Source organism: Bacillus rossius, chromosome 2 (genome assembly GCF_032445375.1).
Source record: "Bacillus rossius redtenbacheri isolate Brsri chromosome 2, Brsri_v3, whole genome shotgun sequence".
Classification (NCBI taxonomy): Eukaryota; Metazoa; Arthropoda; class Insecta; order Phasmatodea; family Bacillidae; genus Bacillus; species Bacillus rossius.
Window position 1 is genome coordinate 17506571 of NC_086331.1, and position 14380 is coordinate 17520950.

Below are 14380 nucleotides of genomic sequence, written 5' to 3' on the forward strand. Positions count from 1 at the left end.
ATCGTCGACTTTGTTTCTGCTGTTTGTTCCTAGAGAGCGCCAGCATCGCTCTGTTCATCACATAAGGTCGATGTTCCATTACCTACCAGAGCTATTATGGTCCTAAAGGCATATTAAATTTAAATTTTTATGCAAAATACATTGAAAGCGCTGTGATTCGAACCATCGCAGCTCTGATCTCTATGTTGGAAAACATAAGCCTTTAACCGCACGGCCATCGAGACATTTACCAGACCGACAATTAAATAAGTTATAAGATATATAAAAAAAACATGCATATTCGGACTTGTATTTTTTTTTTTAATTTGAAGTAATAATAGCACCACATGTTCGAGACAGATACACCATCTTGTATTAAGTCACAACTGTTGCATTTATCGTTACGGGAGCCATCTCGAAATTTTTATATACTATCCGATTTTAATGAAAAAAGTTCAAAATTCATTTAAAAAACAACTTATTAATAAACTGATTGATTAGATCGATTATTGTCTTTAGTTCGATCCCTGGACGATGCAAAAAATTTAATTTTATGTAAAAATAATAATTTAAATAAATCATGTTCAAAATTCTTAAAGAGGCTTAAAATCATATACTGTACATAGTATATATTTTTTTAAATTTTGAAGTAATAATAGCATTGCCTGTATGAGACAGAACCGCCATCTTATATTAAGACGAAACTGTTAAAAATATCGTTACGGCCGCCATCTTGAAAATCCATAATTTTAAAGCTATAAATAACAAAAAAAAAAATCCGTAAAATCATTTAAAAAAATGCATACTACAAATGTTTAGTTTCTTAAACGATTTCGATCCTCGGTTAGATTCCCGGCGAGAGTAAACCAGTAATTTATAATATATTTTAAAAATTCTCATTAAAAAGTAATAAAAACTGTCTTACACCACACCCGTCATTTTGAATTATGTCATCACAATTGTAATTTACGTTACGGATTCCATCTTGGATTCTAGAAACATTGCTTGATTCGTTACGTCAGCTATCTGGGATGACTATAACGTCATCGTTACACATTTCGTTACGGCTACCATATTGGATTCTAGTATGTTGAAATATTCGTTACGGTCGCCATCTTGAAAATCTTTATTTATTAATCGATTTTAATAAAAATCTTTAAATTTATAAAAAAATAATAAATTAAAAATTAACACAAATTATTTAAAATCGCACTTATGTCTTTGTTTAGAATCCGATGAATTAAAAAAAATGGCGCCAGATTCCTCCATGGAAGCCGCCGGCAGACTTACCTCCCACCACTAATGTCAAGGTATACTTATATATAACATCGGCTAGTATGTCGTCATGTCCGCCATCTGTTTTACGTCTGCTGCAGACTAATATCTTGTTTACAAGTACTAGAGTGCGCTACCGTCATATTAGTTTCATTCTTGCCCACTAGAGTGCAGTAATTATTTATTATTACTGTGACACCCACCACTTATCATTTCGGTGCCATTTTGGTAATTTATAATTATTTAGCTAGAAATTCGGGAAAAATTCCAAAAATCATTAAATACATTTGAAATTACTATACGTACTTATTGATTCGATCGATTTCTGTTATTGGTTAGATCCCTGGTAGATAAAAAAAATTGTTTTATGTAAAAAATAACTTTAATAAATCATGTTCAAAATCCTAAAAAGAGGCTTCAAATCCTCTACTACCGGTCTTCAGCAAGCTGTTATGGCCACCATCTTGAAAATTTGTATTTATTGACCTATAAATTCGGGAAAACATTCCAAATCCACCGAAAAAATGTACTCATTAATTTACATATTTAATCGATGGATTCCTGTCCTCGGTTTGATTCTTTACCAGTGTCAAGTGTAACTAAATATATAAATAAATTATTTATGATGTTTTCCATTACGTTTCACAAAGTTTATTAATCATTCACTCCACGAAAAACAACTCAAGACAATATACCTGTCCAACGAATTAAATACGTTGCCGATAAGCCTAACATGAAAGTCTAGTTTTTCGTAACTTAGAATAACATCGAAAACGTTCATGTACAAAGCCATACATACATATAGACCAAACGTCTTCGGACCACGAGACCTGGTCATAATAAATGTCAGACGTATAGACCAGTCATTTTCGAACCTCACGACCTTCTTCATCGACAGCTAATTATATTCAATTAAACCAACATAACAAGTTTTACGCTTACAAGAGGACCAAGAATCCCATCAAAAAGGAAGCACATTTTTGGAAGCACAATCAAAAAGGCAGCACATTTGAAAGCACAATATAAAAAGTACCTCATTTTGGAAGCACCATCAACAAAAAGGAAGCACCATCAACAAAAAGGAAGCACCATCAACAAAAAGATAGCACTTTTAAAAGCACAATCAAAAAGGCAGCTCACTTTGGAAGCACCATCAGCAAAAAGTCAGAACATTTTGGAAGCACCATCAACAAAAAGGAAGCACATTTAGAAGCACAATCAAAAAGGCAGCACATTTGGAAGCACAATCAACAAAAAGGAAGCACGTTTGGAAGCACAATCCAAAAGGCAGCACATTTTGAAGCACAATCAACAAAAAGGCAGCACATTTTGGAAGCACCATCAACAAAAAGGCAGCACATTTTGGAAGCACCATCAACAAAAGGGCAGCACATTTTGGAAGCACCATCAACAAAAAAAAACCAAATTTGGAAGCACAATCAAAAGGCAGCCCATTTTAAAGGACAATCAATAAGAAGGAAGCACATTTTGGAAGCACCATCAACCAAAAGGAAGCATATATAGAAGCACAATCAAAAAGGCAGCACATTTGGAAGCACAATCAACAAAAATGAAGCACAATCGGAAGCACATTCAATAAACCGGAAGCACACCTCACAATAAGGACGCACATTTTCACGTAAATTCAACTAAGTAGGTTGCGCTCGTTAATTTTACTTTAGGATACAATGCCTCCATCAGTCAATAGCTATAACGGTCATTGGCTCCAAAAATAAATTACATCAAAAGTGTTTGACTTCAAATAGTCTTAGGTCTAGCACTATTTGACTGCAAAACTAGGAGACTACGACGATTCGAGACTACAGGACTACATGTCTACATGAGTACTTGACTGATAAACTACAAGTCTAAGAGGCTCCAATTGCTGCATCTGTATTCGGCTGAATCGTCGTAGTCTCCTAGTTTTGCTGTCAAATAGTGCTAGACCTAAGACTATTTGAAGTCAAACACTTTTGATGTAATTTATTTTTGGAGCCAATGACCGTTATAGCTATTGACTGATGGAGGCATTGTATCCTAAAGTAAAATTAACGAGCGCAACCTACTTAGTTGAATGTACGTGAAAATGTGCGTCCTTATTGTGAGGTGTGCTTCCGGTTTATTGAATGTGCTTCCGATTGTGCTTCATTTTTGTTGATTGTGCTTCCAAATGTGCTGCCTTTTTGATTGTGCTTCCATATATGCTTCCTTTTAGTTGATGGTGCTTCCAAAATGTGCTTCCTTCTTATTGATTGTCCTTTAAAATGGGCTGCCTTTTGATTGTGCTTCCAAATTTGCTTTTTTTTTGTTGATGGTGCTTCCAAAATGTGCTGCCCTTTTGTTGATGGTGCTTCCAAAATGTGCTGCCTTTTTGTTGATGGTGCTTCCAAAATGTGCTGCCTTTTTGTTGATTGTGCTTCAAAATGTGCTGCCTTTTGGATTGTGCTTCCAAACGTGCTTCCTTTTTGTTGATTGTGCTTCCAAATGTGCTGCCTTTTTGATTGTGCTTCTAAATGTGCTTCCTTTTTGTTGATGGTGCTTACAAAATGTTCTGACTTTTTGCTGATGGTGCTTCCAAAATGAGCTGCCTTTTTGATTGTGCTTTTAAAAGTGCTATCTTTTTGTTGATGGTGCTTCCTTTTTGTTGATGGTGCTTCCAAAATGAGGTGCTTTTTTATTGTGCTTTCAAAAATGTGCTTCCTTTTTGATGGGATTCTTGGTCCTCTTGTAAGCGTAAAACATGTTATGTTGGTTTAATTGAATATAATTAGCTGTCGATGAAGAAGGTCGTGAGGTTCGAAAATGACTGGTCTATACGTCTGACATTGATTATGACCAGGTCTCGTGGTCCGAAGACGTTTGGTCTATATGTATGTATGGCTTTGTACATGAACGTTTTCGATGTTATTCTAAGTTACGAAAAACTAGACTTTCATGTTAGGCTTATCGGCAACGTATTTAATTCGTCGGACAGGGGTATTGTCTTGAGTTGTTTTTCGTGGAGTGAATGATTAATAAACTTTGTGAAAGGTAATGGAAAACATAATATATAATTTATTTATATATTTAGTTACACTTGACACTGGTAAAGAATCAAAACGAGGACAGGAATCCATCTGTTCAATATGTAAATTAATAAGTACATTTTTCGGTGGATTTGGAATGTTTTCCCAAATTTCTAAGTCAATAAATACAAATTTTCAAGACTGTGGTCATAAAAGGTTGCTGAAGGGCGGTGGTAGAGGATTTGAAGCCTTTTTTTAGGATTTTGAACATGATTTATTTAAGTTATTTTTTACATTAAATATTTTTTTTATCTACCAGGGATCGAACCAATAACAGGAATCAATCGACTCAATAAGTATATTAATTGCAAATGTATTTAATTAATTATTGGAATTTTTCCCGAATTTCTAGCTAAATAATTATAAATTACCAAAATGGCATCGAAATGATAAGTGGTGGGTGTCACAGTAATAATAAATGATTACTGCACTCTAGTGGGCAAGAATGAAACTAATATGACGTAACGCACTCTAGTACTTGTAAACAAGATATTAGTCTGTAGCAGACGTAAAACAGATGGCGGACGTGACGACATACTAGCCGATGTTATATATAAGTATACCTTGACATTAGTGGTGGGAGGTAAGTCTGCCGGCGGCTTCCATGGAGGAATCTGGCGCCATTTTTTTTAATTCATCGGATTCTAAACAAAGACATAAGTGCGATTTTAAATAATTTGTGTTAATTTTTAATTTATTATTTTTTTATAAATTTAAAGATTTTTATTAAAATCGATTAATAAATAAAGATTTTCAAGATGGCGACCGTAACGAATATTTCAACATACTAGAATCCAATATGGTAGCCGTAACGAAATGTGTAACGATGACGTTATAGTCATCCCAGATAGCTGACGTAACGAATCAAGCAATGTTTCTAGAATCCAAGATGGAATCCGTAACGTAAATTACAATTGTGATGACATAATTCAAAATGACGGGTGTGGTGTAAGACAGTTTTTATTACTTTTTAATGAGAATTTTTAAAATATATTATAAATTACTGGTTTACTCTCGCCGGGAATCTAACCGAGGATCGAAATCGTTTAAGAAACTAAACATTTGTAGTATGCATTTTTTAAAATGATTTTACGGATTTTTTTTGTTATTTATAGCATTAAAATTATGGATTTTCAAGATGGCGGCCGTAACGATATTTTTAACAGTTTCGTCTTAATATAAGATGGCGGTTCTGTCTAATACAGGCAATGCTATTATTACTTCAAAATTTAAAAAAAATATACTATGTACAGTATAAGTATGATTTTAAGCCTCTTTAAGAATTTTGAACATGATTTATTTAAATTATTATTTTTACATAAAATTAAATTTTTTTCATCGTCCAGGGATCGAACTAAAGACAATAATCGATCTAATCAATCAGTTTATTAATAAGTTGTTTTTTAAATGAATTTTGAACTTTTTTCATTAAAATTGGATAGTATATAATAATTTCGAGATGGCTCCCGTAACGATAAATGCAACAGTTGTGACTTAATGCAAGATGGTGTATCTGTCTCGAACATGTGGTGCTATTATTACTTCAAATTTAAAAAAAAAACAAGTCCGAATATGCATGTTTTTTTTATATAACTTATACCTTATTTAATTCTCGGTCTGGTTAATGTCTCGATGGCCGTGCGGTTGAAGGCGTATGTTTTCCAACCTAGAGATAAGAGCTGCGATGGTTCGAATCACAGCGCTTTCAATGTATTTTGCATAAAAATTTAAATTTAATATGCCTTTAAGGACCACAATAGCTCTGGTATGTAATGGAACATCGACCTTATGTGATGAACAGAGCGATGCTGGCGCTCTCTAGGAACAAACAGCAGAAACAAAGTCGACGATATCCAAGATGGCTGCCTCCAGCGGGAAAGAAAAATATAATATGGCGGCCGTGACGAAAATTTCATCACGAGTGAGTGGGGCGCTCAATGGTCAAGGTCACGGTCATCCAAGATGGTCGTCGTGACGTCAGAGATGGACGTGATGTCAGAGCTTGGTCGGCACCACTCACCACAGCCTGAAGCTTGTGCCCGGACCGGCCAACCTATAATACTGACAGTGCAAAAGAATAATTGTAAAGTGTTATAATTTTGTGTACCCAGATGTACATGTTGCAGTAGTTTTTCATTACCTCTATAAGAATTAATGTAGGCATTAAAATCAATAGAGTTTTTTTAAAGATTTGTAATATTAATTTGTAAAAAGATTGAGTTATAAATAATATATTAAAGTTTTCATACTGAAACTAGATTTATGAAAAACTTTATTCAAACAATATATAAAAATATTTATTGGCTAAACATTTATGGTAGTGTTAACTGTGGTAAATACAAAGATAATCTTTATTAACATATTAATCATTTGTCAGTGGAAATGAGTAAATTGTAGGTAATTTTTTTTATACTTTATAAACTTACATAATCAGAGAAGCTTTGCTGAGGAAACCTAGAACAAAACTGAGAGGAAAAGGAACACGGAAACTGTGTCAACATTAGTGACACGGACATTGACAACAGAAGAAATGATTAGTAAACAATTAAATATTTAATAAACTATATGTTATAATGTAATTCACAGCTCAGAAGTTAATGAAAAAGTGATTTATAAAATGGACTTAATATCTGAAAAAAACCATCATCTTAATGTCAGTTTAAGAAATTTGAGGAAAAACAACCTTCACCTACACAAATTAATTTAGAAACCTTTTCACAGAAGACAAAAGTGATTGCACCACTTCGGTGATTACGAACAAACTCAAAACATGAGCTAGACACATAGATGGGTGCTTATTTTGATAGCATTAAATTACACGAATAAATGAACTGAGTATTTTGACATTAATTGTAAGCAAAAGAAATTAACGGGAATAATAATAATTTTTATTATTATTAAAATTAGAATGCTCTGCATTCATAAATACTACATATGTGAAGTCCTTGGGGTGCTTAGAGCATCCTGCGTTAGGCAGTGTATGTAGAAGACTGGGAAGTTGGCGGCAGCAGGGGAAGGCATGGGTAGGCAGAGTGACCCTATAGAATGACCATTAGTATAGTATAGTTTACGTACACTCCACAGATTTTAAACAAACAATATATAGCTGAAATATAAAAACATAATCTAGGTTTAAATGAACTATGAACAGAAGAATATGCTAATTTCTTTGGCCACACTCGGTCCACTTGGTTGTAAAAGAGTTACTTTGTGTGGGAAGAAACACCATCGCAATTGTTATTTATGTCTTTAAGGGAAACTATGTAAAGTCAAAGATTTTTAATCTAGACGTTTGGGACCACGGCCATGCAGGATCACAGGTTTTGCCTTATTATCGGATGTATATAATTTCAATGGGAATACCAATTTAAAATTAATAAATTTTTATTTAAAACAGTAATTTTAATTAACTGCTTTATGGAAAGAAAATAAAAAAGATGATCGTTGATCTTTTTCAAAAAATTTCTTCTGAAATGTAGCCTACATGTTAAAATTGAGAATTTTTAAAAATCTTGTTTGAGATTATTAACGAATGAGTACAAGATTGAAAAGTTTACTGTTGCTGGTATTGGAGTACATTTTGGTCTTACTATCCCCAGATATATGTTTTACTACATGTACTTTATTATATGTATTTCTTAACTTGGTTAAAACATGAAGTTACAATAATTGAATGAATTAAATTAGTGTTTCCTTAACTGTAATTGCGATAAGGTAGCTCTTTTTCAACAGCTAGTGCTTACATTATGGCTTGGTTTAGCAAGCATTCGTTTACAGAGCACGAGAAATTTAAATTGGTCTTTTATATTTGACTTCTGCATTAAAAAATATTTCCAGATATTCTTTATGATTAATTATTTTCCCAAACTACATAAATACACATATTTATATATTACAGTTGGAATTAGAAGATAATATATATAATATTTTAGTGATTTGGGTCCGTTCTAGGCAATGTTACACTAGTAGCACGCTATTCTGTGTTGCCGTGGGGCAAAGCCAAGTCACCCTTATTGAGAAACTGTCTGGGCAGCATGTGGGATCCCTATTAGGCAGAGCCAGGTTCTTTATATAACTCTGCCAGGGCATCATGCAGGGTCAGTTGCACGTTCAGGGAAGTCGGGAAGTATCCCAGGGCCCCGCGCAGGTCTTTTTGTTAATAATGCAATTGTCATTACATTATTCACTGTAAAATGTGAATGCAATTTATTCAAATTTCAATAAATTCACAATTTAATAAGATAAATAAGCAAAAAACTTTTTTTGACGTGACAACGTCTAATAAATCTATGAACACCGGCTGCACGCACGAAAAAGTGTCCCGTTACGCACATTGTCCCGTTACGCTCCGTCCCGTTACGCTCATTGTACGCTTGCGTCGCATCTATCCCTCTTCCACTCGATTGGAACAACCATAGATTTGACGTTTTCGAGGCACATTGAAAGTTAAATAGCAAACATGTATAAACGTTATAGTTAAAATAATCTCTTCGTTAAGTAATAAACATATTTGAATTAATGAGTGCAAATAAAAGTAAATTTATCAATTTAATTGTAGATTTAATTTCACCCCTTCTTTGTATCCATACAAAATAGTGATAATTCTATAAAAATGATTCAATTTTATTCATAAAAGTATGCAATTATTTCATCAATGTTTTTCTTATGACGTTGTTACGTTAAACTATCGTCCGTAAACCGACTTTACTGACAACCAATTTTTTAAGTCAATTTTTCAAATTTTCCATAGGAGGGCCCCTAAGCTACCATTTTCTCTGAGGCCTTTTCCATACCTCAAGTAAGGACCCTGTCCAAAATATTAGAGCCTGGCAAAAGTGAATGGCCCAGAGCCTCATAAAGGACATCGTGTATAAGACGATAAAGATTTGGGATGGTACTTCAAGTTTAAATTATTGTGCACTGTAGTTATGTTCGTTAGGACATTATGGTTTTTGACTTGAGGTATTAGTGGACAATGCACTATACTTCACAATAACTCTTCTCGTTATAGGTTTTTTTAAAAATACAAAACCAATATTTTGTTATTTTAACACTAGTTAGTGTGTGTTGGTGTTCACAGGCGGGTGTTGTAGAAGCTGATCCTGTAGTTCAGCTGGTGCCAACAGAAGAGGCAGTTGTGGAGGACGGTTCATCTAAACATTTGGCTCCCCCACTGATAGCGAAGCCTAAGTTAGGGGGGGCTGATACTTCAAAGAAGCACAAAGTCAAGGTATGTTCACTTGGTTAGTAGGGACACCTGTGTTTCGCGAACACATTTCGTGTCTAGGTACATCGCAAAACATCGTAGTTTTTTTTCTTGTAGTTATTGGCTGTGGTCGGCGAGAGGTGTTTTCCCGCACTTGACGGGGCCAATGGGAATGTGAATACCGTACTGTTGCACGCACACGATTCGCCATTACTCTAAGAAAAATCTACAGTGTTTTGTGACATACCTTGACACGAAATGTATTCGCGAAATACAGGTGTCCCTATGCATTAGTATACCCGTGTTTCTCCCCCAAATTATTAGTAGAGATACCACTAACTGGATTGGTACTTTTGTAGGAACACAAGATTGAAGAGCCACGTGTTAGACGTATATTTGTAGAAGCCTTTGGCCCGCCAATTCAGATGACTACCATAGATTCACCAGATCCAAAAAAGTCATCTTCTACATCACCTCTAATAAACAAACTTCCGGATAAGGGCAAACAATCTGGAAAATCTTCTCGCCCTAAAGACAAATATGATGAAAGTTCAAGCAGCTCGAAAGATCGGCCCCGGGACTACAAGAAGAGCAAGGATAAATCATTGTCTTCTGCATCCAAACATTCGTCTCCACCTTTCAAGCCCACACCCCCTTCACCCCCGCCACTTTTAAAACCAGACAAAGACAATAGTAGAAAGCCATCGCATGAGGAAGGAAGCAAGGAACCAAAGTCTTCTTCAAGTGTGGAAACTAGCAGGGGTGAGAAGAAAAAGAATGACAAAAGAAACAAATATGAAAAAGCAGCAAAGAAGGAGAGACATAGAGACAGAGAACATGGTGAGAAAAAACATTCAACTGAAAAAGTTTATAAACAGGATAAAGCATTTAAAATTGAAATAAATGATAAGCATGAGAAAACTAGCACTGAAAATGATAGATTCAGAAAGTCTGAGAAAATCGAGAAGAACAGTGTCAAAGAAACCAAGGAAAAAGAAAACAGTTCTAATGAGAAATCAGTGAAAGATGCTGCTAAATCTAGGGAGAGAGAGAAAGAAAAGGAAAAAGAAAAGGAAAAAGAAAAGGCTAGAGTAAAGGACAGAGATAAATACAAGGAAAAGGAAAAAGAGAAGGAGAAAGAAAAACATTCTAGAGGAGATAGAGACAAGGAAAAAGACAAAGAAAAACATTGCAGAGGAGAAAGATACAAGGAAAAAGACAAAGAAAAATATTCTAGAGGAGATAGATACAAGGAAAAAGACAAAGAGAAACAAAGGCACAAACACAAAAAAAAGGATAAAAAAGACAGGAAATATGATAGCACGGGGTTTAAAGACCGTGAGAAGGATAGAGAAAAATCGGCTAAAAAAGACCACAAAAAATATGGAGTTGGTTTTGAATCACCTGAAAGCACCACAGAGATTCCAAACAGAAAAAAGTCAAGAAGTCCATCTCCTATCATTCCCTCAACAGTTCCTAGAGAGTGGTCTCCTGAAAGACGTCTGACGAAACTACCGGATCAGACACCGGTATGGACGGCTTCTTCACCAGATGCGGTGGCAGGATGGAACTCTCCTCCGAGCGTGGTTGAGCCGGAGATCAGCGTGGGCGCCCACACGAGCGGCTGGCCGGGCGCCAGCAAGCTGAAGGAAAAGTCCAGATCCAAAAAGAAGAAGAAAGAGCGGAAAAACAAGAAGCATGGGGAAAAGGCGGAGAAGCAGAGGAAAAGGGAAAGCAGCACAAGACACAAGTTGTATGAGAGCGAACCAGTGGTGAAGATGCCGAGGGTGGACCAGGAGACGGCCAAAGCAGCGGACGAGAAGCCGGGAACATCTTGGATGGAAGACGAGGACGCCGGCTGCTCCAGTGTCACGGAGGAGTTTGGGGTCCCGCCTGCCTCCGAGTGCTTCACTCCGGACTACGTGTCGCAGCTGATGGACTTGCAGCACAAGATCATGACCTTGGAGGACAGCACTGAGATTCAGATGGTGGTGGACATCATCGCTGAGACGGGCCAGTACGATATCAACCAGGAGACGCTTGACTTTGACCTGTGTGCTTTAGATAGGATGACGGTGGAGAGACTGCAAGCACTCTTCGCTGCTTCTACGTGACTGCGTAGTTGAATGACATTGTGTTTGTCTACATTAACGTAGCTTGTCTGTATATCGTGAGTGGCAAAGATACGATTTTTCTGCAGTTGAATGCATGGGATCACTAAAAACAAGTATTTTCCTTTATGATACATTTATTAGTATTTTTGGGATGGTTGTGGTTAAATCTACCGGCTAGTTGAAATACACTTATATGACACAAAACACTGCAAAACTTGTCTAATAGTTGATTAGATGTTCACTTCATTCTAAATTGTATAGAATTATCTTTCTTGCCCTTAAATGAACTATTTGTATGTGTGAGTGACTGTACTGCAGATGCAAAGAAGTTAATACAATTATATTACTGGCAAAGTTATTTATTTAAATGATAAATATCGTATATACCTGCTATAAGTTTTAATAGTAAATTTATAAAATACAGGCTGTATCAAAATTCATGTTACAACGCTTGAGGGTAGAAAGCTCTTATTATTTGCAACCATTTTTGCCAATAAACATGTTGCCGGAAACGCGTAGTTAAGCCCCTGTAGCCCCAGAAAGAGTCAGCGTAGGAAACCCGTTGTAGAGTGTTATGTTGTGGATGTGCGGGCGTTCGAGTAGAGAAATAACCTTTTTAATCGTGGCACGGATATTAATTTCACTCTGAAATCAATCTCAGCTTCGGCTTTGTTTCACAACATTGAAATTGTTGCATACGTCTTAACAACGTGACAGCCTAAAGCAACGGCTCAAAAACACGCCCACCTTGAGCGACACAGAGGTGGCAACGGCGAATCATGTTTTCACGGATACGCTGGATCATGTGTGTAAGCTCTTCTACCGTTTCTACTGGCGTAGCGTAGATAAGCCCTTTTACGTAAACCCACAGAAAGAAATCTAACGGGGTTAGGTCCGGTGACCTCGGAGGCCATGCGACAGGGCCAGCTCGTCCAATCCATCGGTTTGGAAATGTTTGGCTTAAATACTCTCGTACTTGCAGGGAAAAATGAGGTGGTGCCCCGTCATGTTGGTACCACATCACACGTCGGACATGCAATGGAACCTCTTCAAGAAGACCTGGTAGTTCGTTCTGAAGGAAGTGGAGGTATCCGGCGCCGGTATGTCGTGGCGGAAGAAAAAAAGGCCCGCTGAGTACGCCGTCAACAATACGGCCCACACATTAACTGAAAAACGTTCCTGGCGAGCTGTAACACACGTTGCATGCGGATTGACATCATTCCAAACATGACAGTTGTGCGAATTGAGAATAGCGTCTTGAGTGAACTTGGCTTCATCGCTGAATAAAACCGCTAACTCGGGGTTCCTCAATACTCTTCGAATGTACCAACGAGAAAAGGTCATGCGAAGAGGATAGTCCGCCGGACCCATGTGTTGCACTTTTTGAAGGTGGTACGGGTACAAGAGTTGCTCTTGAAGAACTCGCCAAACAGCCATTTTGTCAGCGTCCATATCGGAACCTTCTGCCCTTGTGCTTGTATCCGGACTCTCCTCAAATTTCTGAAGTAGCTACATCTTCAAAACTGGGAGTACGAACCCTGCGTGGAGCACCAGCATTTGGTCTTGTGACGGCACATGTACCAGTATCACGCATTCGCTAAGTAAGTCTTGCAAACATGGTGTGAGCTGGAATCCTACGACCCGGATATCGTTCTTCGTACAGACCACGGGCAGCTCGTCCATTTTGTCTAGCTTCCCCGTAAACAAGCAGCATGTCCGTGTACTCACTAAACGTGTACTCCATTGAGCTCCACTAAAACGTCGCCCTTTTCAGAACCACAGCGAAAGAAATGACACCACGAGTTTGCTTGTACGACAGAACAGTCAACGACAGACCACCAGTGATATCAAAACACACAGTGCTATGGCAGTGTGCAGTGTATTTAATCTTATCAATTGAGTTCAAAAATAAAATAATTTATAGAAGTATTCCATCCATATTAGAGATGTATCAAACTCTAAACAGTTATTAAGTCGTGTCAATCAACCATCACATAATATGCAGCGAAAATTTTTTTTCTTAAAAGGGTGAGTCATAATTCAGTTTCCATTTAATTTATTAACAATCCTCTGTATTTTCGAAATAGTATTGCAGTGTTTCATTAAATACTTAAATCAGTAATTTGTTCATTCAACATAATTAATCATATATTCATAAATTTTAGCCATTTAAAATAAAAATTATATTGATATTTCGGTCACTTTGTTATAAAGGAGTTTACATTTAAAAAAAAAGAAAAAAAAATTCTTATATTGAGGTGAGGGCCTGGGCCATTCACATTTGCCAGGCCCTAATATTTTGGACAGGGTCTTTACTTGGGGTATGGAAAAGGCCTCAGAGAAAATGGTAGCATAGTGGCCCTCCCCTGGAAAATTTGACAAATTTAACTTAAAAAAAAGTTATTTTTTGATTTATCTTAAAAAATCGTGATTTTATTGACATTTGAATAAATTGCATTCACATTTTACAGTGAATAATGTAATGACAATTGCATTATTAACAAAAAGACCTGCGCAAGGCCCTGGGATACTTCCCGACTTCCCTGAACGTGCAACTGACCCTGCATGATGCCCTGGCACAGTTATATAAAGAACCTGGCTCTGCCTAATAGGGATCCCACATGCTGCCCAGACAGTTTCTCAATAAGGGTGACTTGGCTTTGCCCCGCGGCAACACAGAATAGCGTGCTACTAGTGTAACATTGCCTAGAACGGACCCAAATCACTAAAATATTATATAT

General features: G+C 36.6%; 1 protein-coding gene across 1 annotated transcript in view; it reads left to right on the top strand.

Annotated features, from left to right (window-relative positions):
- Nucleotides 1–11993, top strand: part of LOC134529915 (TRAF3-interacting protein 1-like) — an 89995-nt gene extending 78002 nt beyond the window's left edge. The window contains exons 3-4 of the mRNA XM_063364472.1: nt 9400–9549; nt 9885–11993. Of these exons, the coding sequence (XP_063220542.1) occupies nt 9400–9549; nt 9885–11639 (1905 nt within the window). The 3' untranslated portion in view covers nt 11640–11993. The remainder of the gene's footprint in view (nt 1–9399; nt 9550–9884) is intronic.
- Nucleotides 11994–14380: the final 2387 nt, after the last annotated feature.